This window comes from Phaenicophaeus curvirostris, chromosome 7 (assembly GCF_032191515.1).
Source record: "Phaenicophaeus curvirostris isolate KB17595 chromosome 7, BPBGC_Pcur_1.0, whole genome shotgun sequence".
Lineage (NCBI taxonomy): Eukaryota > Metazoa > Chordata > Aves > Cuculiformes > Cuculidae > Phaenicophaeus > Phaenicophaeus curvirostris.
Genome location: NC_091398.1, coordinates 21,044,248 through 21,070,756, shown reverse-complemented (window position 1 = coordinate 21,070,756; position 26,509 = coordinate 21,044,248). Strand labels below are relative to the sequence as shown.

Sequence of the window (26,509 nt, the reverse complement as noted above, 5' to 3'; positions counted from 1 at the left end):
AATACTTTTCATTAATAGGTACTTCTGGAGTTCAGATGTATTTCTGAAGAAGAAAGAGAGTTTAAGTCCTGCTGTATAACTAGTAATGACTGTACAATTAATTTTATGTGCACTGATAGGTTGTAATGGAAACTAACGCAGAAACATTTGTCCTGTAGCAGCGATGTAATGCTGAGCTTTACTGAAGGCAGTCCACTTTCTCCCTTGTCTCTGTCAATACTGCACCAGTTGCTGGATTTGTATTTTCAGATCTTAGTAGTCTTTTACCGTTGATCCTCTCTCCAGCCTGCTCAGTAGCTATTGCTTGTCTCTTCCAGTTTGTGCTTTCTAACCTCGGACTATTGTAACTTTACATAGAAAAGAAGTCGGAGCAGACGCTACTCATCTGAAGGGAAGCAATCACTATTATGTTAACAGAGATGTGATGTTGAATTTATTGGACCTGCTGTTCTGATGTTCAAGCCCTTCAGCACATAACAGAGTCATGTCTTACTCTGGATAATGGATTGGAGATGAGGAAACACAGAAAAAGCAAGTGCTGTGCTGGTTTATGCAAGATAATATAACCAAGCTATTAACAGCTATGCTTTAGGACTGTTTTCTGGGGACTGGTTTAACAGATTAGAGGGCAGGTTTGGCTCATTTATGTACCCACTTGGGTATCTAGTTCTTAAAAGGCCATGGTACACCAGAACAAAGAGGAGCTGAGATTGTAGTGGTGGCTGTGCAGGAGCGTAGGGGAATAGCTATGCACATTAGACATTTAACAGAGCTTATAGCACAATTTCATACATGTTGAATAGAAAGGAATTAGTTAAAGATAATTTCAAAGAAGACATCTCATCTGGTCTTGTCACACCTCTGGCCTTCACTTAAATACCCTCTAAAGTCTTCGCCTTCAGAGACGGAGGGTGTGAAGGGTGTGTGGGTGTGTGTTAGTGCTGTTTGGGGTTTTTTTGAGAGCTATTTATAAGTAGCTATAATGCAGCCTCCTGAAGCACTGCACCAGTTGAGAGGGTACTTTATTGAGAAAAATAAGTAAAGTTTACTCATCAAATTATTTCTCAAAGCATATTGTGAGTTGCTAGACACTAATCAAAACTTCAGTTGTTAACTAATACAAGTAGTGACATTAAATTGTAGAAGTAAAAAATTAGATTAGCAGAAGTAAAAAATGTGTTTAGCTCCTCAGAAAGAGAGAGAGAAGGAATTGACAGAGATCATGAGAACCCCCAGTTGTGCTAAATTCCTCACAGGCAAATCAAACTACTGCACTCTGGAAATTTGGTAAACAGACAAGTACGAAATCTAGTGGGTAAGAGATTACAGCTTCACTTCTAATGTTCGATGTTGCTGCTGTGACATATGTGTTTTAGATGTACCCAGCCTTCCAGGCTTTCTACAACTGTATCCAGTTTAACAGAATCCTATACAGGCTCTGTCTTTGCATTCAACTGCCATCTGGGTTTAGGCCAAGCAGAGACAGAAACTGCTGTCTAATCAAATTAGTGTCTTCTTCGGTTACAAGGAGTAAATTTCAGTTTGGACGTAAGTCTGTAGGTGTAAGGCCATTTATGCTCTAGCTTCAAAATTGTGTCCTCTTGAAAATAATCTAACTCAGAGGGAATTGTTGGAAGTGGTCCAGATGATGATCAGAGGGCTGAAGCACCTCCGCTCTGAGGACAGGCTGAGGGAGTTGGGATTGTTCAGCCTGAAGAAGAGAAGGCTCTGGGGAGACCTCCTAGTGGCCTTCCAGTACCTGAAGGGGGCCTACCTGGGGAGGGACTTGTTAGAAGGGCATGTAGTGACAGGACAAGAGGGGATGGATTTTAATAGAAAGGGGGAACATTTAGACTAGATATTAGGAAGAAATTCTTCACAACGAGGGTGCTGAGGCCCTGGCACAGGCTGCCTGGGGAAGTTGTGGCTGCCCCATCCCTGGAGGTGTTCACGGCCAGGTTGGATGGGGCCTTGGGCAGCCTGGTCTGGTGGGAGGTGTCCCTGCCCATGGCAGGGGGCTTGGAACTGGATGATCTTTAAGGTCCCTTCCAACCCAAACCATTCTATGATTCTATGATTAGAAGTACCTCTCAATCAGCAGACTCTTCCAGGTCAGCAATCTCCCTTTTTATCAGCTGCAGTTGATCTCCCTTTGCTTTTTTGCCACCCTTAAACGACAGCTGGAGAGGCCCTCTGGTGGTCAGTTAGACCAACCTCCTGCCTACGGGGGGGCATCAGTGAAGCCTTCCGAGATGATGCCACCTTGCCTGGCCAGTGACAAGTGGGGTTCCCCAGAGGTCTGTGCTGGGTCCAGCCCTGTTCAATGTCTTTATCAATGACCTGGATGAAGGCATTGAGGGCACCCTGAGCAAGTTTGCAGATGACACTAAGCTGGGTGGAAGTGTTGATCTGCTGGAGGGCAGGGAGGCTCTGCAAAGGGATCTGAACAGGCTGGACCACTGGGCAGAGTCCAGTGGGATAAGGTTTAACAAGGCCAAATGCCGGGTCCTGCACTTGGGGCACAACAACCCTGTGCAGTGCTACAGACTAGGAGAAGTCTGGCTAGAAAGCTGCCTGGAGGAGAGGGACCTGGGGGTGTTGGTTGACAGCGACTGAACATGAGCCAGCAGTGTGCCCAGGTGGCCAAGAAGGCCAATGGCATCTTGGCTTGTATCAGAAACGGCGTGACCAGCAGGTCCAGGGAGGTTATTCTCCCTCTGTACTCGGCACTGGTGAGACCGCTCCTCGAATCCTGTGTTCAGTTCTGGGCCCCTCACCACAAGAAGGATGTTGAGGCTCTGGAGCGAGTCCAGAGAAGAGCAACAAAGCTGGTGAAGGGGCTGGAGAACAGGCCTTATGAGGAATGGCTGAGAGAGCTGGGGGTGTTTAGCCTGGAGAAGAGGCTGAGGGGAGACCTCATTGCTCTCTATAACTACCTGAAAGGAGGTTGTAGAGAGGAGGGTGCTGGCCTCTTCTCCCAAGTGACAGGGGACAGGATGAGGGAATGGCTGCAAGCTCCACCAGGGGAGATTTAGGCTGGACATTAGGAAAAAATTCTTTACAGAAAGGGTCATTGGGCACTGGCAGAGGCTGCCCAGGGAGGTGGTTGATTCACCTTCCCTGGAGGTGTTTAAGGCATGGGTGGACGAGGTGCTAAGGGGCATGGTTTAGTGTTTGATAGGAACGGTTGCACTCGATGATCCGGTGGGTCTCTTCCAACCTGGTTATTCTATGATTATATGAGTCTGTGATTCTATCCAGTACCATCACACTGCTCCTGGTGAAGCAGGTAAGCATGTGCAAAAATGCACCTAGGAATACATTTGGAGCATTGTCAAGCTCTGCAGGTGTTGGTGCCTCTGCTGCTGTTGTCAATGCTGCTTCTCAAGGCTCCGGCTTTTTTGATCAAAAGTCTTTTTTAGAAATTTCCATTCTTTCTGCTTGCTGAAAAAACCTTGAAGTAGTAAAAAGAGTACTGGGACTGAAAGAAAGGAAATAAATCTTTCATTAGTGAACTAAGAAAAAAAAGGATTTAGAGGCTATTTCACAAGTTAATTGCCATATCTCTCTTCTTTAAATAGATAATTTCCAAAACTTATTACTTCAAGATAATTGGAGAGAACTCTGTGTAACTTTTAGCTGATAGTACAGCAATGTTAGCATTTCAGTTTAGGTCAGACTTGAGTTTTTGAAATGAGTTTTTTGATTGCTCCTGCTTGCTGATCACATTACAGGGCAATCACAAACAGGATCCCTTTGGATGCAACCTAAACAAGAATGCACATTCCAACTAGTGATGTGGGGTTTTTTTCAGCCCTGACACTAGGCTAGAATGATTCTGGGCAAAACTTCTGAAATACGTGCCAAGTTTTCGGCAGCAACTCCCTCACTCCAAGAATGAACCCCTCACAGGCCACGTGAACTGACATGGGTACAGGGAGTCAGCTCCACCCAGCCATGTCCTGCTGTCCAAAGCCAGTACAGCAGCCCAGACCACAGCAGGACTCACCAACCAAGACATTACTTAGCTCTGTGCCGGCTCTTAGGAGAGATTCTGGCCCTGCTCTCGGGCAGGGCTTTGAGGGGCAGTCAAGCTCTAACTCTCCTGCGTAATGTCAAGAGTTTGCTCAGTCCCTGAGCAAGCCAGGGGCTCATTTACATTGGGCAGGAGTTATGTCAACTACACTGGCCACCCCACCACTCTTGCAGTTGGCCTAGTCAGGAAGTCCAGATCTTGTTCCCTCCTTGGCTGCTTGGAGATAATAAAAACTACACCCAGTAATGGCACAATCCAGTTACTCACTGTTTTTACTACTGAAATGCTTGATCCTTATGAAAAGCAGCCTCTCTCTGTGCATCATAGTCCAAACCTGCTTGCTTTTTCTGGTTTTTTTTTTTTTGCCCCCTTTAGGTTTTTTGAGTTTTGCCTTAGGGAGACAGGCCACTGGCTTTCTCTGCCAGAATACAAATGGTCTCATTTAGTTTGTTACAGCAACAGATGATTTTGAAGCTGGAGAAGAGAGCCCCAGAGGACAGGGCAGGTGAGGAAGTGCAGGTTTTCAGCCTGACCACAATGCTAGGAGGATCCCAAATGACCATTTACAAGCAGTGAGTCCTGCAGTCACAGGCTGGCTGGCCCACCCCACAGAGTGGGGGGCCCCTTGGCTGCCTCACCCCCACATGCCCTACATCCACTCCCCCTTCCAATTTAAAGCCATTCCCTAGTGTCCTATCTCTACAAGCCTTTGTAAAAAAAAGTCCCTCCCCAGCTTTCCTATAGCCCCTTCAGGTACTGGAAGGCCACTCTAAGATCTCCTTGGAGCCTTCTCTTCTTCAGGCTGAACAACTCCAACTCTCTCAGCCTGTTGTCATAGCAGAGGAGCTCCAGCCCTCTGATCATCTTTGCGGCTTCCTCTGAAGCCATTCCAGCGGTTCCATATCCTTTTTACATTGGGGATTCCAGAATAGAACACATTCTTCCAAGTGGGGTCTCAGGAGAGCAGATCGCAGAGGTGTAGGATCCCCTCCCTCAACCTGCTGGCCAAACTTCTTTTGATGCAGCCCAGGATACGTTTGGCCACCTGGGCTGCAAGCACATTGCTGGCTTGTGTCCAGCTTCTCAACAACCATAACTCTCACATCCTTCTCTCCAGGGCTGCTATCAATCCTGTTGTTCTCCAGCCTGTCCTGAAAGCACAGAATGCTCTGATCCAGGTGTGGGACCTTGCACTTGGCTTTGTTTCATTTAGGTTTTTTCCTATTATGGGGAATACTTAACTTGAAGCAGGCTGGTTAAAAATGTTAACTTCTGCACCAGAAATTCATATCCCAGGCCTGAAAAATCTGATGGTCAATTTTTAGAACAATGAATAATATAACAGTAATAATGAGCTTTTGGCCAGAATGGGTTACATTGATGGTCAATTATATATCATGCATTCTTGTCTCAAGTTTATTAAACTAACTTTCATTAAACACATGTTGGGGCTTTTTGAGAATGTAACTGGTTCTCTGGCAATCTTTTTTTTTTTTTCAAATGGACTTCCAGATCCAGTGTGTATTCGATGTAGATCATTTTCAGTTTAAGTCTGTCCGTAAGGTTCAAAAAGATATATATTTTTTTTTAACCAGTGAAAACTGCTTCTACCTTTCCTTGCTGCATAGTCTTAACTTTATTTCATCTTTTTAAACTTCTTGAGTAGTAGTATGGCTGCAACAAGGTAAGTGGGTCCCAGCACCACCCTGTGATTGAAGACTAGTATTTTTTCCTTCTCTTCCTCAGGAAAATGGCCTGTGTCCTAGTCCTTTACTAGTATCTTTGGAAGCTTTAAGAAGAGGATAAAGATGATGTGTAGTCTTGGATTCTGATTCAATTATTTGCTTTGCATAGCTCTGAAATTCACGCTCGTTACAAAGTGCAGTAGCCTCTTTCTGAGCATTGTAGTCCAAGTCTGCTTGCTTTTCCTGCTGTTTTTTTGCCTGCTTTTCAGCCTGACAAAGAAAAGGGAACAACAAAGCTTAGGATTTCTTTCCCAACATACCTTCTGTCAGCTTTAAGGGATAGTTAAAGGCTTACAGGAGATCTGTGGTGATGTCAGTTGATACTTGGGATACCATCCCTCCCCACTTCTCTCCCCGCCCTATCCCTTCCAAAAAGGTTACATGGAACAGTTGAGTGAAGATCAGCAGTTGTCCCTTGGTGACCTGCCCAGAAGATACAAGAGGGCAGCAAGAGTACATAATGGCACAGGACAGGATGGGACTTGTTACTGCAAACCAGCCTTGACTTGCACCAGTGCTCTGAGAGGAGGCTGGTCCATAACAGCAGCATATGCAGAGCATACCTGATATAAAAAAAAAACCAACAAAACCCCAACCTAACAAACAAAACACAGCAAGTTCCCTCTCTCTCTTCCTCTCAGGCAAGAGCTAGTGCCGTTGGTTTAGATGAGAGTTTCTTTCTGAAGGGGTTGACAGGGTACAGCTCTTATATTTACCATTTGCTGGATCTGAATTTTTTGTACTTCCATGCTTGCATCACGTTGTCTTTGTTTCTTGGCTTTTTCCATTTCCAGGTAGATGCGGTCGTCTTCCATTATTGCACGAATTTCTTTTTTAGCCTTTGCTTTTCTTTCTCTCTCCTCTTCCTCTTTCATTTTCACCTGTATTTTACAAAACATATAAAAACCAAAGCTAACCAGGGAGCTAGCCTGTTAGCTTACAAGCCATATCTTCTGGCAGAAGTGGCCCTGTATCAGCTCTCTGACGAGCATGGTCACTGGGGCAGGCCAGTGTCCAAGCCCCAGGTTTTCAGCAGCCCTGACAGATGTGCACCTGACACAGAAATGAGAGGAGTCCAGGAAAGATGTCAGTAGCCCTGATGAAGCATGCTGATGCATGGAACCAGAGGCATCGACTGTGATCTTAACCAAGGCTACTTGGCTAGAGTAAGCAGGAATAAGAACAGGCTAGGTTTCTCACCATGGTGGCTCTGTGTTCAGTAACAGATTTAATAGCAGCCTTTCTTTTTGCTTCGTTCTCTTTGCGGATTTTTTCTTGTTCAGCTTCTTTTTTTGCAATGTCTCTAGCAAGATGATCATCTTCCCTCTGTAATGCCTCACTCATTTGTGCAGCTAATTGGCTGACAATTTTGTCCTGATGTTCCTGCGTCAGTCTGCAGAAGAACATGAGTACCTTAACAGTCCAGGGTACATACGTGGGTCTTCCCAATGCATTACTGCTACTAAATTTAGCAACCCTAATTCTAGTTTTTTCTCCTTTTGCCATGCAGGCCAGCCCACCCGCCCACACAACTCCTTGACCTCCTTGTCTTCCTCCTGTTTTATTTTTTTTTAATTATCTGATTTAGCAAATATATGTACCCTGTGTTATTGTAACACTAGCTTTCTCTTGCAATAATGAGCTGGATCACTCAGTGACGTGTCTGCCTAGCAGATCCTTTGGTCAAGGATTTTAATTACCTTTGATAGTTGAGGAGGTGGATGCTTGACAGACCATAGAGAAAATCACTGTTCCTAACATGCTGGTGTAGAGCTTTGCACTTTTTGAAGTCTTTCTACTTTGAAGGACAGAGATATCACTCTCCCCCATAGCTATTACTAAGGAATCTTTAAAAAAAATATAACCCTGAATTCCCTGCTCTCCCTTCAGTAGAGTTTAATTTTTAGTATAAAATGTAGCTTGTGTTACATCATCAGCCTGACCCATTTGAAAGCAACTACAGTATAATTTTTAGGTTTTTTACAATTTATACTCTGGCTTTGTACGTACCTACGCATTTCAGCTTCTTTCTTTTTTACCAGCTTGGCAATAGCTTCCTTTGCTTTAAAATGAGCTTTAATCCGATCATCTTCTTCCATTTGTTTCTGTGTCTCTACTGCTTTTATTATTTTCTGGTCAGCTACATACTCCTGCATGGGCAAAATGGTCCTGATATAACAGATGAAGTTTAGAAAATCTGGGCCTTGAGTAGCAGCTTAAAAGAATCACTCCCTGTTCTCTCTCATTGTATTTCTTTCAATGAGGAAAGTTGTTCTCAGTACTTCAGTTTACTTCTAGCTCCCTGTTCAAACATGCATAAAAAGGAGACGGTAGATATGAAGAAGGAGAAATGAGCATCAAGCAGCTGCTTCTCCAGCCCATTGTCTAAACAAATTGCTATGCAATGCAATGAGCATTATCTCTTGCTTGCATTCTCACGCATGGGAAAAGGCGATGAGTGGAATGGGACTGCACAACCCCCACCAACAAATAACAGACTGTGCCGCTCCCAGCCCACCTCATCCAAAACCTACCCCAAAGAGCTTAATTCAAATCATGGCCAAAGAGCAGTTTTCAGTATTTTTATGTAAAAAAACAACTCTCTCTTGCATGCTGGCCAGAACTGTTGAGGCATCTCCAGTTTGTGTTTAGCAAGATGCCTTTAAGGATTGTTGTGGTTAGCCCCAGTCAGCAACTAAGCACTGCACAGGCTCATTAACCCTGGTTGGGAGGAGGGAGAGAACTGGAAGGGGAAAAGTGAGAAAACTTGTGGGTTGTCATAAAGACAGTTGAACAGGTAAAGCAAAAGCCACGCACACAAGCAAAGCAAAAGAAGGAATTTGTTCCCTACTTCCCACCAGCAGCCATCTCCTGGAAAGCAGGACTCCATCACGCATAATGGTTACTTTGGAAGACAAACGCCAGCACTCCAAACGTCCCCTCCTTCCTTCTTCTTCCTCCCAGCTTTGTACACTGAGCATGACATAATAAGGCATGGAACATCCCCTTGGTCAGCTGGGGTCAGCTGTCCTGGCTGTGCCCCCTCCCAGCTCCTTGAGCCGCCCCCCCAGCCTGCTCAATGGTGGGGTGGTGAGAGGAGCAGAAAAGGCCTTGGCTCTGTGTCAGCACTGCTCAGCGGTAACTAAAACATTCCTGTTATCAACACTGTTTTCAGCACAAGTCCAAAACACATCCCCACACTAGCTACTATGAAGAAAATTAACTCTATCCCAGTCAAAGCCAGTACAAAGATAAAGAGAGAAGGCAAGTCTTGACTAAATTTCTAAAACTCTTCAATCATAAAGGAAAAGTCAAATTAAAAAAATACTTTTATTTTCAAACTTGGGCTTTTCCCTCTTCCTAACAAAGAAAAGTAGGCTTAAAGTAGGTACATGGAACTTAAATCCAGCTCTCAAGTCAAGGAGAATACTCCTGGATGTCTACAGCAGATGTTTTAATCATAGACCAGTCACAGTATCAGGTGCCAATGTCCAGACAGGAGAAGGAACCTGCCTCCAAGAGGCCTTTCTCAAAAGCAGAGAAGACAGACCCTGCCTGCAGCTGGCAGGGTGGCACACGATTCAGTGCTACTGAAGCTGTCGGCAAACTTCCCGTTGCCAGTCAGCCCACTGAGATACACAAATGCTATTGTTTCACTCCAGGCAGCCAATACGAAGCAAGCATTTTAAATTCTCATCTTTCCTGTTACTTACATGATACAGTCTCCGGCATTCAATCTTTTCCTCCTTTTCTTTTTCCATTCTTCTCTGAATTTCCAATTGGTACAATTGGTTCAATCTCTGTATTTCTTCCCCTTCTCTTTTGTTTTCTAGCTTGGCCAGATCTGCCTGATGCTTGTGCTCATTTATTCTGAATCAGAAAAAGCAGTTGAATAAAGGGGCTAGGGACTGTGTGAAGTAATAAACAGATACAGATTCTGCATAACCTTGCACTGAAGAATGTGATACTTTGAACTGAAAGTGCATAGAATATCGGAGGTGAAAACCAGCATCACTGTTTGTAACGGCAGCCCTCCAACCTCTGATGAGAAATGAGCTATGTGCTATGCTCACAGTTTGCAGTCTATTGGTAACAAGTTTTGCCTGAATGGCTCATTAGCACCACTGCATTCATACTGCTCTGGCCTATCTCTGAATCATCCTCAGTGAACAAGATTTTTCTAGTTAGTCCCACTGTATCTACACTTCTTCTTCTTCTGGGCATACAGGCCAACAGCTTAAGCTTATAATTTTCTGTAAGAAGTTCTGCAAGGACTTATGTGTTGGACCTGGAACGTGCAAGACCAGACTGAACCCTTCCTATGCTTCAGGGAATCTGATTCCTATTGGACCATCAGGACCAGTCCTACAAACACCATTGGGGACCCCTCAATACAGTTTCTGGAAGACCTGGGGAAAAAAAACAGGAGATGGTAAGTGATGTGTTCACTAGATGCGTTCTCTGGAGTCTAGTTATGGACAAATGGAAAATCTAGTTTAACTTCTTCCTTTTCTGGAAACAAAACTCAGTTAAAATACACTTTCAGTAACAACTTGGTGGGGTATAAGCTTTTCAGGCGGGACAGGAAGGGTAGGAGAGGAGGTGGGGTAGCCCTCTTTGTAAGGGAGGACTTGGACATCACTGAGATGGATTGTGGAGATGAGGAGGTTGAGTGCCTGTGGGTCAAAATCAGAGGAGCCCACCAGAAGGTAGATTTTGTGATGGGAGTCTGTTACAGACCACCCAACCAAGGAGAAGCAGCTGATGAGCTCTTCTATAAACAGCTGGGGTTAATCTCTAGATCGATGCCTCTCGTTCTGGTGGGAGACTTTAATCTGCCTGATATCTGCTGGGTGTACAACACAGCAGAAAGGAAGCAGTCTAGGAGGTTCCTGGAGTGCGTGGGAGATAACTTCCTTGCACAGTTGGTGAATGAACCAACCAGGGAAGGTGCCCTCCTGGACCTCCTGTTGGTGAACAGAGAAGGCCTTGTAGGGGATGTGGCGGTAGGTGGACGCCTAGGACTAAGCGACCATGAGATTATAAAATTTTCTGTTCTAGGTGAAGTGAAGAGGGTGGTTAGCAAGACGGTAACATTAAATTTCCAGAGGGCAGACTTTGATCTCTTCAGCAGGCTGGTTGGTGAAGTCTCATGGGAGACAGTACTCAAGGGCAAGGGAGCCCAGGAGGGCTGGGAGCTCTTCAAAGGGGTGGTCCTAGCAGCTCAGGAGAAAGCCATCCCCGTGGTCCGGAAAAAAAGCCGGCAGGGGAGAAAGCCAGCTTGGTTGAATAGAGAGATCTTGAGGGATATCAAGAAGAAAAGAAATGTTTATGGCCTCTGGAAGAAGGGACAGGCCTCTTGGGTGGACTACAGGAGGGAAGTGAGATTGTGTAGGGAAAAAATCAGAAGGGCTAAGGCTCAGCTAGAAATTGGATTGGCCAAGTCAGTGAAAGATAACAAAAAATCTTTCTACAAATATATAAATAATAAAAGGCGGACTAGGGAGACCATACAGTCCCTATTGGACACAGAAGGGACAACAGTAACAGGGGATGAGGAAAAGGCTGAGGTACTTAATGCCTTCTTTGCCTCAGTCTTTAGTCGTAAGGAGGGTCGTTCCGCCTGTGTACAAACCCAGGAGCTAGAGGAGCATAATGAGGCTCCCATGATCCAAGAGGAGGTGGTCAGAGCCTTGCTAGCCCGACTGGACAGTCACAAGTCTATGGGGCCGGACAGGATTCACCCTAGGGTACTGAAGGAGCTGGCGGATGTGCTGGCCAAACCCCTTTCCATCATCTTCCAACAGTCCTGGAAGACTGGGGAAGTCCCACTGGACTGGAGGCTGGCTGATGTTGTGCCCATCTACAAAAAGGGCCGCAGGGAGGACCCAGGAAACTACAGGCCTGTCAGTCTGACCTCAGTGCCAGGGAAAGTCATGGAACAGGTGATCTTGAGTGCTATCATGAAGCACATGCAAGAGAACCGGGTGATCAGGCCCAGTCAACATGGGTTCACAAAAGGCAGGTCTTGCCAGACTAACCTGATCGCCTTCTATGACAAAGTGACCCGGCTACTGGATAAGGGAAAGGCTGTGGATGTGGTCTTCCTGGACTTCAGCAAAGCCTTTGACACAGTTTCTCACAGCATTCTGCTTGAGAAACTGTCAGCCTCTGGGCTGGACAGGCGCACACTCTCCTGGGTGGAAAACTGGTTGGATGGCCGGGCCCAGAGAGTGGTGGTAAATGGTGTGAAATCCAGCTGGAGGCCAGTGACAAGTGGGGTTCCCCAGGGCTCAGTGCTGGGTCCAGCCCTGTTCAATGTCTTCATCAATGACCTGGATGAAGGCATCGAATGCACCCTTAGCAAGTTTGCGGATGACACTAAGCTGGGTGGAAGTGTCGATCTGCTGGAGGGTCGGGAGGCTCTGCAAAGGGATCTGAACAGGCTGGACCGCTGGGCAGAGTCCAATGGCATGAGGTTTAACAAGGCCAAATGCCGGGTCCTTCACTTGGGGCACAACAACCCTATGCAGTGCTACAGACTGGGAGAAGTCTGTCTAGAAAGCTGCCTGGAGGAGAGGGACCTGGGGGTGTTGGTTGACAGCCGACTGAATATGAGCCAGCAGTGTGCCCAGGTGGCCAAGAAGGCCAATGGCATCTTGGCTTGTATCAGAAACGGCGTGACCAGCAGGTCCAGGGAGGTTATCCTCCCTCTGTACTCGGCACTGGTGAGACCGCTCCTCGAATACTGTGTTCAGTTCTGGGCCCCTCACCACAAGAAGGATGTTGAGGCTCTGGAGAGAGTACAGAGAAGAGCAACAAAGCTGGTGAAAGGGCTGGAGAACAGGCCTTATGAGGAGCGGCTGAGAGAGCTGGGGTTGTTTAGCCTGGAGAAGAGGAGGCTGAGGGGTGACCTCATTGCTCTCTACAACTACCTGAAAGGACGTTGTAGAGAGGAGGGTGCTGGCCTCTTCTCCCAAGTGACAGGGGACAGGACAAGAGGGAATGGCCTCAAGCTCCGACAGGGGAGGTTTAGGCTAGACGTTAGGAAAAAATTCTTTACAGAAAGGGTCATTGGGCACTGGAACAGGCTGCCCAGGGAGGTGGTTGAGTCACCTTCCCTGGAGGTGTTTAAGGCACGGGTGGATGAGGTGCTGAGGGATATGGTTTAGTGTTTGGTAGGAACGGTTGGACTCGGTGATCCGGTGGGTCTCTTCCAACCTGGTTATTCTGTGATTCTGTGAACTTTTGAATAGTAATTTGACTAAAAGCTATTGACGCCTTCCAGAGGCAATTTTATGTGCAGACCTTTGGCAACTAAAAGACACTGCACATCACAGCTTTTCCCTTTTCTGAAAGGTCTTCCGTAGTACTCTGTTTTTTTTTTCTTAAGTGCAATGTTTCTGAAACAAATGATTAATAAATTCCTGTAAAAAACTTGTAGAATGTATTTGTGAGAAGAGAGTTCAGGTAAACAATCAAGTAGAGTTACTTTTGATTAATTACTACTTACTGTTCCATCTGATCTCTGCGTAGTGCCAGTTCATTCATATAACGCTGACGTGCCTTTTCTTGGTCTCTGAGAATAGCTTCTTTACATTCACGTTCCTTTTCTTCAGCCTCCTTTTTGTTAACATCCGACTTTAACTTTTTAAATTCAATCTGAGCATCTCTTTCTTTTAGGACCTCAGCAAGTAGAAAAGCACTCTGCAAGGGAACATTTAAAGTAATTTGTGTGTTCAGAAGTGTTTAAAGACATTCAATAAAATTTGAATTTAAAAATCATAAGTTGTCAACAAACATGCAATCCTTTCACTCTTTCGCTCTGATAGAATAGATAGGTTTTTGCTTGATCAATAGCCTCCTTCCGTTTTGCTGCTTGGAACTGTGCTTCTTCCAAATCAAGTAACTTTCTTTCTTCCTCTTTCCTTTCATCATGTAATTTTTTGGCTTCCAGTCTCTGTTTTGCCAGGTTCTACAGTGCAGATAAAGTTAGAAATCACATTTAAAGCCCATGGTTTAAAAACTCAACAGAAACCATTCTGAAGGTTATGTATTCAACATCTGCTGTATTTTTTAACTTTTCAATTTAATTAAAATATTTAAATGGAGTTTAGTTAAAATACATATTTAAAAGCAAATGTTAAACAAAGTGAGTACCGCTAGAAATGTTACCAGGAGTGTTTTTGCATATATGAAAATGAATCTCCTTGTTTACAAACGTATCTTGTACTTGCCGCAAGGGTATTGGGCCAGTCTTTTACAGCAGCTTTGGAGCGTAAGCGCATTTCTTCTTGTTCTTTCCTTTCAGCAAGGATGCGTGCCACTTCTCTAGCTCTGCTGCTAAGACTGTCCTGAATCCTTTCCCATTCTGCTTTTGGCAAAACAATGGCCTGACGAAAATCTACTTCATGTGGAAGCAAACATCCACTTAAAGCGTTAGTTTCTTCCTTATTACGGGGTGCTGCGTGGACAGAAAAGATAATGAGGTTACTTGATATCAGAAATCCTATATTCAAACCTGCATTAGGATTTAAATTCTTGCAGATTAACAAGACTAAGTTATCCTCAGTGTTAGTTACTCTTCCCATCACCATGCCCCAGAGGTAAGACAAGGTATCTGCGACTATGGCCACCGTAAGTCCTCAGGCTCTGGAATGTGTGTGTGTGTGTGTGTGTGTGTCCCCGGCTATTTACAGGCTCCGCTTCTGGTAATTAACACCTTACGAGCAGTACTTGAGCGTGTTTCCGAGGATAACAGGGACGGGGGAGCACTCCCAAAAGGAAAGGGAAAATATGGGTGAGGCCATTCTGCTGGCTGGCCGGAGCAGCAGCCTGGGTGCAGGGGGCGCCTCACCCCCCTCGTTCTGCGCACTCATCGTATTTGCCAAAACGGATCGATCTGCTGTGGGAGAATTTCTTTGTTGGAAAGACGAGCCCTTCTGTCTCGAGTCAGGCCCGCGCACAGGCGTGAGGGCGAGAGTACAGCTTGCCTAGCTGAGCATTTTTTAGGTGACCCATCCTCTAGGTGACCACTGGGTTCAGCGAAACGCCCTTCAAGCCGTCACCGCCAATTCCGAAGGACTCGCTCTCCATGCGGAGCGGTGCCCGCCTCCCGCCCCTTGCGGCCGAGCGTCACAGCGCTCTCTCCTCACGCCGCCGCGGCCGCAGCCTGCTGGAGGTGCAGCCGCCGCTCCGCCTCCCTGCCAGCGGGGCCAGGCCCGCTCCCCTCATTTCTCTCGCAGGGGAAGGGACCCTCCTCCGAAGCGGCCGTGCCCGGCCGGGGGAGCCGCACTCACGGGCTCGGGGCAGCCCGGGCCGCGCCGCCGCCATGGCCGAGCCGCTGCCGGGCAACCCGCGCGGGGGTGTCACGTGACGAGGCCCCAGTCACGTGATGACCCACACAATCACGTGACGACACGACGCTCGTCTCCCCATGTCACGTGACGGCGCGGTGGGCGGGGCCGGAAGCGGCGCGGGGAGGTTGGTGCGGAGCGAGCGGGGACTGAGGCGAGAGCGGCGCCTTCCCGCACGGGCCCCGCGGGCCCCGCGCCGCCGCCTCGTCTCGCTTGGCGCTACTGCCCGGCCCTGCCCACCCCGGGGCGCTGCCGCGGCTGAGGCGTTGCGGTTCCCGGGCGTGCGCGGCCCCGCCTGCGAGGGAAAGGCACGAGATACCCTTCGAGGCGCGTGCTGCGCCCTGACGCTGCCGCGGCCCAGACGTGGGCGGTGGGAACCGAAGCGCAGGAGCGCAGCAGAGCGAGCTGCTTGTTGGTTACCCTGTCCAGAGATGGCAGCGTTCACTCTCACTGGCTGCCGGGGTTTGGTGTGCCCTTGTTAAATAGACTGGCTCCATCAGCTCAGTGGTAGCTTCCTTTTGAAGTATTTCTTGAGGTGTTTTACCAGGAGAATCCCAGTTCGGTTGTGTCGGCAAGTGATGAGGTAGAGCTGACGGTGCGTGAGTACTGGGAGATTGACTGGTAGTGAGTATTGGTACCTGTGCAACATGAATTTACGTAATGTTACATAACGTTGTCTGTTTTAAACAGACGTTTGATACTGAACTAGAATTTTGACCTTTACAGACTGCTTTTTCAGCTTCAGCACAACTTCCCATAGCTGTAGTGGCCATAAGTACTTTACTTTGTTTAGACAGTCAGCCTAGTGCTTCATTTATTTCTGGAATTTTCTATTCTGAGCACAAGATCAGGGTAGGAATTCAGTACTTTCATTTGTATAAATAATTCTCTTTTTTTGTTTGTTTTGGGAACTGTTTTCTGACAGCTATGAAATTTCTGTTGGTTTTTGATTTTGACCATACAATCGTAGATGAAAATAGCGATACCTGGATTGTTAGATGTGCTCCTGAGAAAAAACTTCCTAATGGATTAAGAAACTCCTATCGACCAGGACACTGGACAGAATATATGGGCAGAGTCTTTGTCTACTTGGGAGACAATGGCGTCAAAGAAGATGAGATGAAAAGGACTATGACAACGATTCCTTTTACTGCAGGAATGGTAGATCTTCTGGGTTTTGTTGGCGAGAACAAAGAGTCGTTTGACTGCATAATTGTTTCAGATTCTAATACAGTATTTATTGACTGGATTTTGAAAGCAGCTGACTTCCATAAGGTGTTTGATGAAGTGTTTACAAACCCTGCAGCATTCAGCAGTGCTGGCTATCTGACTGTACAGAACTTCCATGCTCACCGTTGTGCAAAGTGCCCTAAAAACCTGTGCAAAAGGAAAGTTTTAAAGGAATTTCTAGATAAACAGTTGGAGCGAGGAGTAAGTTATACACAAATTGTATATATAGGTGATGGTGACAATGACTTATGTCCAGTAATGCTTTTGAAGAAGGGTGATACTGCTATGCCCAGGCAGGGGTACACCTTGGAGAAAAAGATATCTCAGTTGGCCCGAGATCTGAGTCCTGTGGAGTGTTCTGTTCTTGTTTGGTCATCTGCTATTGACATTATGTCTTATCTGACAGCGCTTATAAAGAAGTAATACAAATGATAAAAAGAAATTAATGTAGTTCTGTTTTATCTTCCTGGGAGAGAAAAGCTGCATGTGCAGAAAAGCACAAAATTGTAAAATTAGGCTGGTATCGGAACATCTGTTTTTAAACATGGTATGAAACCGTTTGTGTTCAGTCTTGGCAGTAGCGAGAAAGTGAAGTTAAAACGGCTTTCAAACATCGTACACATTCCAACATAAGGGAGGGGGAGGGTTGCGTTATTTTTAGTCTTCTCCCTTCCCTCCCTGCTAAGCCTTTCCCATCTGCATAACTTACCTTTTCTGTTCCACATGCTTAGAGGAAGGCGTAGGATTAGCGCACAAAATAATGAAACTTTTCACTTAGGAAACTTGAGGTGCCAGGGGCATAGTTCTGGAACCAGTGTTTTTTATCAGGATAAATGTTTAATTTTGTAAATTATTTGGTACACTTGTAATCTTGTTTGATCTGAAGATTAATTTATATTTTCAGTATACCAAATATTTTGCCAAACCAAATTACTTCTTAATAGTTTGTATTGTCTTGTACTGTAAAGACAATAAAAGTTGACTGACTTGTGTGGTGTTTCTGCTGGCCCATGTGTCACCAGGCACCTGTTCCTGCAAGGGCCTGGAGAAAGTGAACACCTTCAGGTACTGCCTTCATTTAGTCAGGCAGATGCCTTCTCTTCTGGAGAGCAGTAAGGATGCTGCTCTGCTGTTTAGGGAAAAGTTGCTCTTTTGATTCTCCCGTCAACTGCCCTGGCACTGCTGCTGCCTCTCCGTACAGAGCTAATGCTGGTTTGATCTTCCATGCTGACTACTCTGAGTCAGCCAGGTACTTTTTTCTTGCTGGGTTTCTGCTGCAGCGCACAGGCCTACATAATGGTGCATATGCGTGCACGTTTACAACAATTTTATCTATTCACTCTTACTCATATCTATAGTATAATCCTCTCTTGCAGGCTGGAAGGGAACATCTATGTCCATTGTAACTTTCTATCAGAATTGTTCTGTTTTTACATAGTTCAAGCAATCATTTGTGAGCATGCAGTCTTTCTCTTGACCACTCTCAGTGAGATGAACCCCAGAGATACTAAAAATAGGTCTCATTAAAATCCCACAAGAGGTCCAAAATGATGATGTAGTCTGCTATTGAACTGATGTCTGTTTTCCCCTGAGTGCCTTAATATCTGAGAAACTACTCCAACGTTTTTTTTAAATTGTATGTCTTCTTTATTCTAGACGTGCTGCTTAGTGTTCTGTGCTAGTGTCTTCTGTGCTATTCAGAACTTTTTCAGTTGTGAGAAAGCTTGCTTTCAGTTTGTCCACAAGTCTCAGTTACTGCTTAATTAAAAACAAATAACCAGCTAGTATGTGAATAATTATTCAGCTTTTTCTTCCACTTCTATTAACTATTTTGCTTTAGCCTTAGGGAACCTACCTTATAGCTTGCTATGAGAGTGAGAAATTAATCTTCATGCTCAAAAAGGGCTGTTTTTTGTGGTTTTGATGAAAGTACCAAAGTAGGAGTTCAGAGTAGATAAAGCAAAGTAGACTACCTGAACTATTAGGAATTATTATCTAATCACTTCAAATAGAGGGTAAAGCTGATGCTGTTTGCTAGGCAAGTGCATGCTGGAAACAGAAGAAATTTATCAATTTCAGTAGGTAGGTAGGATATAAAACTATTAACATGAAGGCTTGTTTTTTTTTCCTCTTAGTAAAAGAGAAGAGGTAACTTTTCTGAAACACTGCAACGACCATGTTTTCACATATTTGGGTATCTGGGAGGGAAGATGAGTGTTTGCAAAGGATGAAGGTGGCTTAAGCTAGTGACCCAGCTTAAAAGGAGTGATGCTCTGTGAAGGGACTCATGTTCAGTATTAATTGTTGCTGTCTTCCAGGCTTGCTGAAGTTTAAATCAGCATGCTTTCTGGGAGGAAGATGATGTATGTGAAGATGTTATGAAAAGAAGCATGTAACGGAAGGTGTGTGTGCATGGGAAGTTTTCTATATGGCAATGGGCCTGCTGTCGTACAGCAACCCCTACAAAGAGTACTTAGCTGCACTATTGTATGCTGGTTGGGTAGCCAAGATCTGGGAGAAGCTCCTGCTTGTCCTTAGAAAGCTGATGAAATGGAAAATGCAAAACCACAGCAAAACACAGCTGTTGGTATGGAGATGTATAAATAGACTGGGCTGTACAAGGGAATGCTCCAGAGAAAGAAACAGAGTGAGTAATGTAGCTGAGGGACCGGACCCAGGTCAGAGAGAGCAGGGCTCATTCCTGGGTTATGCTACAAAACTCCAGTGTGCTGGGCTGACAGCCCATTGAGAGCAGTTGGAAAACTGAAGGCAAACATGTGAGGGTTGTTGTTCTTTCTTGTCTTGATCTTCTTGCGTATTGTCTCATGTAATTAGAGAAAGACCAAAGGCAAATTTGAGTCCTGTTGCATGGTTGGGACGTGAGGAAGGGTGGCAGGGGGGTACGTCCATATATACTTTCCAGTTCAGATTTCTTCTTTAGTTCATGCTTCTGGTGGGCATCACAGAGGAATCGCCACCAGTAACTAAAAGAAAGAAATTACGCTCTTTAATCCGTGTGGAGCAGGACCTCTTCCGATTTCTCCTTTTGGGCATTGCTCTTGGCAAATAATAACAAACACGCTCTCCAGGAGAAACCGCTGCCAGGCTTTCAGTCCCGGAGAGCTCCGGCAGGGCAGGAGGAGCCCATCTGCCATATCCAACGGATCCAAACCCCCCTGCAGGTGGAGGAGGGAGCGCAGCTGCTTCAGAAGGTCTCCATCGCGTGAAATGTGCCGTTAGCAGAGGTTAAAAAAAAAAAAGGCTTAAACTGTGAGGTGGTGAAAGCCCGAAGAACTCTTCCTGAGTAAGCGGCTTCCAGCCGGAGCCTGTCAGCGCGGCTGTGCCCGTGCCCCGCTCCCCGCCCGGCTCTCCCGGGGGAGCCCCCGGCGCTCGCCGCCCCCCGGTCCCCGCGGTGACGGCGGCGGCAGCCGGGGCGGCCCCGGGCGGTTACCGAGCCGGTGCCGGGGCGGGGCGGCGCGGACAAAGCGGAGATGGCCGGGCAGGAGGAGCGCTCGTTCGTGTACCGGGACGCGGCTCATCCCGCGGGGTTCCTGGAGGCGTTCGGCGCGTTCTACCGGGACGGGCTGTTCACCGACGTGGCCCTGCAGTGCTCCTCGGGGGCCGTTTTCCGCTGCCACCGCGCCGCCCTGGCCGCCTGCAGCGGCTACTTCAGAGCCATGTTCACGGCCGATATGAAAGAGAAATCGAAAAACCAGATCAGACTCCCGGGGCTCGGCCGCGCCGTGCTGGAAGCCCTCGTGGATTACGCGTACACGGCGCAGATCCGGATAACAAAGAGAAATGTCCAGAGCCTGCTCCAGGCTGCCGATCTCCTGCAGTTCGTGTCGGTGAAGAGAGCCTGCGAGCGGTTCCTGGTGAGGCACCTGGACGCCGACAACTGCCTCGGGATGCACTCCTTCGCCGAGTATCACGGCTGCTCGGAGCTGGAAAAAGAGGCCAGGAGGATAGTGTTAGGGCGCTTTGAAGAAGTGTGGAAGCAGGAAGAGTTTCTGGACGTTGGCAAGGAGAAGCTCACTTACATTCTCTCCAGAGAGAATCTCAATGTTTGGAAAGAAGAGGCGGCCGTTGAAGCTGTTGTGAAGTGGGTCGCGCACAACGTGGAAGAAAGGATCGAAGACATCTATGAACTGCTGAGCTGCATCAAAGTAGACTTAGACAGCGTGTATTTGCAGTCGGCTTTAAGCCTACAGAAAAGAAGCAAGCTTAATGACAGTAAGATAAAGTCACTTGTATACAATGCTCTGAGCCCCAACCCCAAAGTCCCTTCCAGAAGACCCACGGCGGCCATGTACGTGATTGGAGGATATTACTGGCATCCCCTGTCAGAAGTGCATGTTTGGGATCCTTTAACTAACGTGTGGGTCCAGGGAACAGAGATGCCGGATCACACCAGAGAGAGCTATGGGGTCGCCAGCTTGGGACCAGACATCTATGTGACGGGAGGTTATAGAACAGAGAGCATCGAAGCTCTTGACACTGTGTGGATATATAACAGTGAGAGAGATGAATGGACAGAAGGCTGCCCCATGCTTGACGCAAGGTATTACCACTGCACGGTTTCCGTCAGTGGCTGCATCTACGCGTTGGGTGGTTACCGAAAGGGAGCTCCAGTGCAGGAGGCTGAGTTCTATGATCCTTTAGAAAAGAAATGGCTTCCTATTGCAAACATGATCAAAGGTGGGTAAGCTTTTGTGCACCGTCTGCCTCAAATGTTGATGCTTTTGCCATTTCTAAGTGCCATGGACACATCTAGGGTTTGATCCAAGTTCTAGTGAAGTCTGTGGGAACCCCCTGTTAATGTTGGTGGACTTCTGTTCAGGCCTTTACTAGTCAAACACTTGTAAACATCCAAATGCTGGGCTGTGCCACAGAGCGCTAGGGTGGAAAAGAAGTGACAGTCGCGTTCTAATTTTGCCTTCTTTCAGGAGTAAAATTTCTGTTCAAATTAGAAAGAAATAAGAAAACTACCTGGGATTGGAGTCCACTCAGTAGATGGTTCAAGTGCAAGCACCAGCAAAGGGATGGATGGTGTTATTTTAATAATACAAGATTACTAAGATTTTCTGTGCAATCATTTATAGAGGTGTCATCTTCATTTAAAACTTGTGGCACACAATTTACTCATATATTAGTGTATAATCTGTTCAGGATTCTTGGTTTAATCTTTAGTGTGAAGATAATGAAAAGCACTAGTACCCGTTTCGAGCAGCCAAAATAAGGACACATTAAAAATGTATGAGTTTGGATCACAGCCTAACCAAAGGGTATTTTATTACAAAATGTATAAATTATTATACATTTTATCATACATTTTTAGAAATCAATGCAATTACTTGCAATTACTTACAGTAAAAATTTATAAGTTTATGCAGCATAGTATTATTCTACATAAATGACTTTTTGGAGTTATCTGTAACAGGAAAACACATTTATGCTCCTAAACTTCCTTCATTGTTCATATATTTTCCACAAACACTGCTGTTATTCTGTCTGTTTCCTTTAAAAATAGAAATGTTACCCTATTGCTGTGAGCAGTTGCACATTCTGTGCAGTTGTTTTGACCTGTTTTCTGTGTGAAATTTCGTAGATGCTTAAAAAAAACACTCTAGCTTCCTAATTTTGGTCCATTTTATCTTGCCAGATCCCTTGGTTTACTTGATTTGTTTATCCTAGAGACAGAATTAACATGGCTCCACTCTGTTTGTGTCCTTTTTTGTGTTTATACAACAGCATGAGAAAAACTGAAAGTATCAGAAGATACCCTGAGACACCAAATGATCTCAACTCCCATTGTCTTTGTCCTTACCATATGAGTGACTTTTAAAAATCTCTTTAGATTAGTGAAATATTGAAAGTGATTCTTTATTCCAAGACTAATGTGACAAGATGCCTTCGATTACTGCATAAAAATTCAATGAAATATTGTGTGGCTCTGTTATGTGCAATATGTATCAGTTACTGCAGTTTTATTTCATTGTTTTTTTTGACTTATGCTGATAAAATAAGGTGTCTTGACAAGTTCATTTAATGTAATGTTTAGTTAAATACTTGAAAGCATCATATCGCCCTAGAATATTAACAAACAAGTAATTTGAAGTGGGGTTATGGATGGATGTGATGGTGGTTTTTGTGTGTAGTCTGAAGGTGTGTTATGACTTTCACACTGTGTACAGGTGTTGGAAATGCCACCGCCTGTGTCCTGCATGAAATCATCTACGTAACCGGAGGTCACTATGGGTACAGGGGAAGCTGCACCTATGATAAAGTCCAGAGATACCATTCAGGTAGCAATGAGTGGAGTATAGTCACCACAAGTCCACATCCAGGTAAACTATAATTTCTGTAATGAGTGTAGAGCTTGATTTGATTAATTGTGTCTGGGAGTCTTTAAGCCCACATAAGAGTTTTTGGCAAGTTCCTAATAAAGGGAGAAATGGCTTGAGGGCAGCAGGGGCCGGAGTGGGATCATCATCATCCATTTGCAGACTCTGAGAGGGGAAGGGAAGACCCTCTTCAAGCCTCTGTTCTATAGAAATCATGATATAAATATTGAACTAAGGAATGGCTGCATTCTATTAAATAATAGAGTAAACTAACTTTCTACAGAATCTTGTCATAGGCATTTGGAAAAGAATTCGAAGTAATTTTCAAAGGGTTTTTTCTACGTTCTATATTTGGTAACAGTTAAGTTTTTAAAGCAGTTCTCAATAAGTGCTCACGTCTGTATCTTCTGCGACACCTTGAGCTTGCTTTTAGCAAGTGTAGCAGAACATCCTAAGGTATCTTCTAAGCTCAGTGAAGGAGCTCAGGCGCACTTAGTGGTGCCGATGTTTGTCATGTGGCTGTAGTTTAAGTTAACATTGTCATGCTGAGTTGAACTGTGTTCTTTTCTTCCTGAAGAATACGGATTGTGTTCCATTACATTACAAAACAAGATCTATTTTGTGGGTGGACAGACCACGATCATGGACTGCTATGACCCTGAGCAAAACGAGTGGAAGCAGATGGCTCACATGATGGAGAGAAGGATGGAGTGTGGTGCAGTGGTTATGAATGGATGCATCTATGTAACAGGAGGATATTCCTATTCGAAAGGAACCTACCTGCAGAGTATTGAGAAATATAACCCTGAACTGAACAAATGGGAAGCAGTAGGTAATCTTCCCAGCGCTATGCGCTCACATGGCTGCGTCTGTGTGTATAACGTGTGAACACTCAATTTTCATGTTGCTGCTACAGCAAACAGCAGATGCAATGTTCATAATACAACTGATTACCTCATGAGTGAGATGTCTCATACAATCTCAGCGGATGTCATTAATAACTAGGTATAATTTGAATTTATTTTAAACAATTCTGAAATACAAATGTGTTCTATATATTTTTCAGTCCAATAATACTTTGTCATGAAATTTTTCAAATTACTCCCTTGTAATACTTTGTGCAGCTACGTAGGAACTACTGTGAAAAACAGATTTGTTTTCATTAATCACTGGGTGGACTGCTGGGCTTAAAATGAAATCTTTGATACTCCAAAGGTAGCTATAGAAAGGGTTCATTGCCACAAGCTAAGTGTATGGTACACATAGAGTGATATCACTTGGATAACTAGGTTATTGCATTCAGAAATTATGGGCAGTTATAGGATGCCTCTAATTTTACCTTCAAATACCTCAGCAGTGAAGAGCACAGGCTGGGAAGGAGGGCAGAGATGTCATGCGGTAGCCCCAGAGGACAAGCTGAAAGTGTGCACTTGTTTCCCAGAAGAACAACACCGCTGGGCAGTTTGAGAAAAGTGCTCACTGCCATTCTCACACTGGTAGGGTCCTTTAGGAACTAAAAAAGAAAAAAGACTCTGCTTGCATTTGCAATCATTTGGCTGATGCACAAGTACTGGTCATTTTTTTTTTTTTTTTCAGGGAAAAGCCATACCATGGTTAACTATTTGATGTGTGTCTCTGTGGAATGGAAGGAAGAAATGAGAGAAACTGGAAAGCTGCTGACATTCCCCTGAGATACAAACTTCTTTATTTTGTTTAATGCCATTTGGTCTTTTTAGAGTGCTAAACTGGGGCTTAAGCACAGGTAACAACTGAAGAAATGTCTCAAAATGTGTTATGCATGGAGAAATTGAATGCTAGGTCCTCCACTGGGTTTGTTTATTTATTATTTCTCTCAAAATGTAATATGAGATCTTCAAATTCTGTCTGAAAAGCAACTTGGGATGGGCAGGGTGGTCATAATTTTGTCACCACACCACTGGGAGTCTCCTGCGAGAGGCTCCCCATGCAGCCTGCTACTGCCAGCAGAAAGCAGAATCCCTAGGTAGTATCTGGGTAGCTGGTGTTTTGACCATGCCATTCCCAGCCTTCTCACCAGCCCTTGTTCTGCACGCTGCCATGCAGGTGATGATATGAATGTATTGGACTGAATTATCATTGCAGTGTCAGCTTAGGTTTGGTTTTCACCTCATAGCTTGCATAGATACTGTAATGGGGGTAGGGCTTGTTATTGTCCTGGTTCCTGAGGGAGCAAGGCATGACCTTGTTGCCTTTCTCTGTGTGTTGGCTCCCCTGTAGCACTGGACTCACTTGTCTAGGTTCAGCCATGTTCTACAGGGAGGTGTAAGCGGTAAAATATGCTTTTTTTTAGGTTTTATGAAAATTTACAAATAGGGTAGAGGGAAGAGAGAGACTGAAAGGAAGCACATGAGTTGTATGGAAAGTACAAGATGGCAAAGCCTTCCCAGTGCTGAGGAGGCAGCTGTGAGAAGTGTTTCTGCTCCTTCCTGCCTTTGCTGCCCCTTGCTGGGTCCTGTTTCAGCTGCTGTGGGGCCATGTGGTCTGATAGCAGCAATCCAAATAAAGAAATGCCTTAGGGGGCAGAGAGGCTTTTTTAGCCCAGATCAGTTCCCTGATCCAGCTTATAAAATGACAGCAGAAACAGCTGTGAGACACTGGTATGAGAGGGAGGGAGGGACAACACAGGGCTGCTGGGCATGTGGTAGGAATTTCCTACACCACCACTGCCACCTAAAATGAAAGCCTGGGTTTATTTGGTTTACCAGATATGATGGAAGTAGCTTTACAAGTGGGTAATTATTGACTTCGTAGTATTTCTTGAGAATAAGCATTTTCAGCAGTTTTGTTCTTTCACATTTTTGCACCGTTTCTCCCTTGCATTTGACTGCTGGAAGCAGGCAGCGCTCAGCTCTGAGCTTTGGTGTGAAGTTCTGTGGTCTGTAGATAGTTATTATTTTGATGTCTTGTGTGTCACCTTGCTGTGTCAGAAGCTCACCTGTGCGTGGGTTCAATGTTTTGGTTCATTAGCCATCCCACTGAGAGCTATTTAAGGATCCAGTGGAATTTGTTTAAAGACTCTAAACTATAAAGAGGTGTGGAGAATTGAGCTCTGGTGCTGTTTGAAATGTGTGGGCTGGACAGATGGACAAAAGAAAGTAAGTGATTTTGTTTTTCCTGGAAATCTCCACAGCTGAGAGTTGTTCAAAGGCAGGTGGAGGTTTAAAGGACAACATTGCAAGAGCGCGAAGGTGATCTTTGTGCTGAATGAGACCGCAGTGAACTCAACATGTGTATGTAATTTTTCAGTGCAGAGTACATACCTGTGAAGCTCCATGTTTGTTGAAAAGCATGAGCATAGAACAGCTGCGTGTGGCTGGCCCTGATCTGGCCCGTATCCTGTCACCCACAGTCCTAGGTTGGTAAGAACAAGACATTGACTGGCAAAACTTCCAGGCATCCGCATTTCTCACAGTTCAGGGTTGGAGCACAGGTATTGGGAGCTGGAGTCCGCTGTCTCCCTCCGGGCAGCCCACAGGCAAGCGATGCGCAGCTTCTCAGCCTCAGCCTCATTGCCAAGTGAAACAGAGCCTTTAGTTCTGACATGCTAGGAAAGGATCTGTTAGTTTGGCATGAATGAAACTCATGGAGCCTTTGCCCAGGACTTCAGGTAACTCCTGAATTTTTAGAGATTTTTGAATGTGTTAAAATAAATGGAGTGTAAATGTTCAGACTCGCTGTGAATTTTAAGTGGTGCTATTTCAATACAGGCTGTGGGATGATGTGATTGAGAGCAGCTCTCTGGAGAAGGACTTGGGGGTG

The 26,509-nt window shown here is 45.4% G+C and overlaps 3 protein-coding genes across 3 annotated transcripts; 2 read left to right on the top strand and 1 right to left on the bottom strand.

Moving 5' to 3' along the window:
* Positions 1–5,334: 5,334 nt before the first annotated feature.
* Positions 5,335–15,140, bottom strand: CFAP210 (cilia and flagella associated protein 210). Its single transcript, XM_069861151.1, is given in 9 exon segments — positions 5,335–5,991; positions 6,498–6,662; positions 6,982–7,174; positions 7,792–7,931; positions 9,495–9,651; positions 13,295–13,488; positions 13,583–13,756; positions 14,019–14,245; positions 15,081–15,140. Coding segments are annotated over 9 exon segments (1,590 nt in total). The 5' UTR covers positions 15,115–15,140; the 3' UTR covers positions 5,335–5,685.
* A 362-nt stretch (positions 15,141–15,502) lies between these two features.
* Positions 15,503–17,341, top strand: PHOSPHO2 (phosphatase, orphan 2). The gene has a single exon (XM_069861798.1). The coding sequence runs from the start codon at positions 16,065–16,067 to the stop codon at positions 16,788–16,790; it is 726 nt and encodes a 241-aa protein (XP_069717899.1). The 5' UTR covers positions 15,503–16,064; the 3' UTR covers positions 16,791–17,341.
* A 2,457-nt stretch (positions 17,342–19,798) lies between these two features.
* KLHL23 (kelch like family member 23) lies at positions 19,799–26,501 on the top strand. Its single transcript, XM_069861129.1, has 3 exons — positions 19,799–21,065; positions 22,562–22,714; positions 23,289–26,501. Exons 1-3 carry the CDS (start codon positions 19,859–19,861, stop codon positions 23,597–23,599), a joined length of 1,671 nt encoding a protein of 556 aa, XP_069717230.1. The 5' UTR covers positions 19,799–19,858; the 3' UTR covers positions 23,600–26,501.
* The last annotated feature ends 8 nt before the right edge of the window (positions 26,502–26,509 follow it).

Coding starts and splice junctions, on each gene's coding strand:
- PHOSPHO2 (XM_069861798.1), top strand. CDS start 16,065: ATGAAATTTCTGTTGGTTTTTGATTTTGACCATACAATCGTAGATGAA.
- KLHL23 (XM_069861129.1), top strand. CDS start 19,859: ATGGCCGGGCAGGAGGAGCGCTCGTTCGTGTACCGGGACGCGGCTCAT. Junction 21,066..22,561: donor TATTGCAAACATGATCAAAG/GTGGGTAAGCTT, acceptor CACTGTGTACAG/GTGTTGGAAATGCCACCGCC. Junction 22,715..23,288: donor CACCACAAGTCCACATCCAG/GTAAACTATAAT, acceptor TTCTTCCTGAAG/AATACGGATTGTGTTCCATT.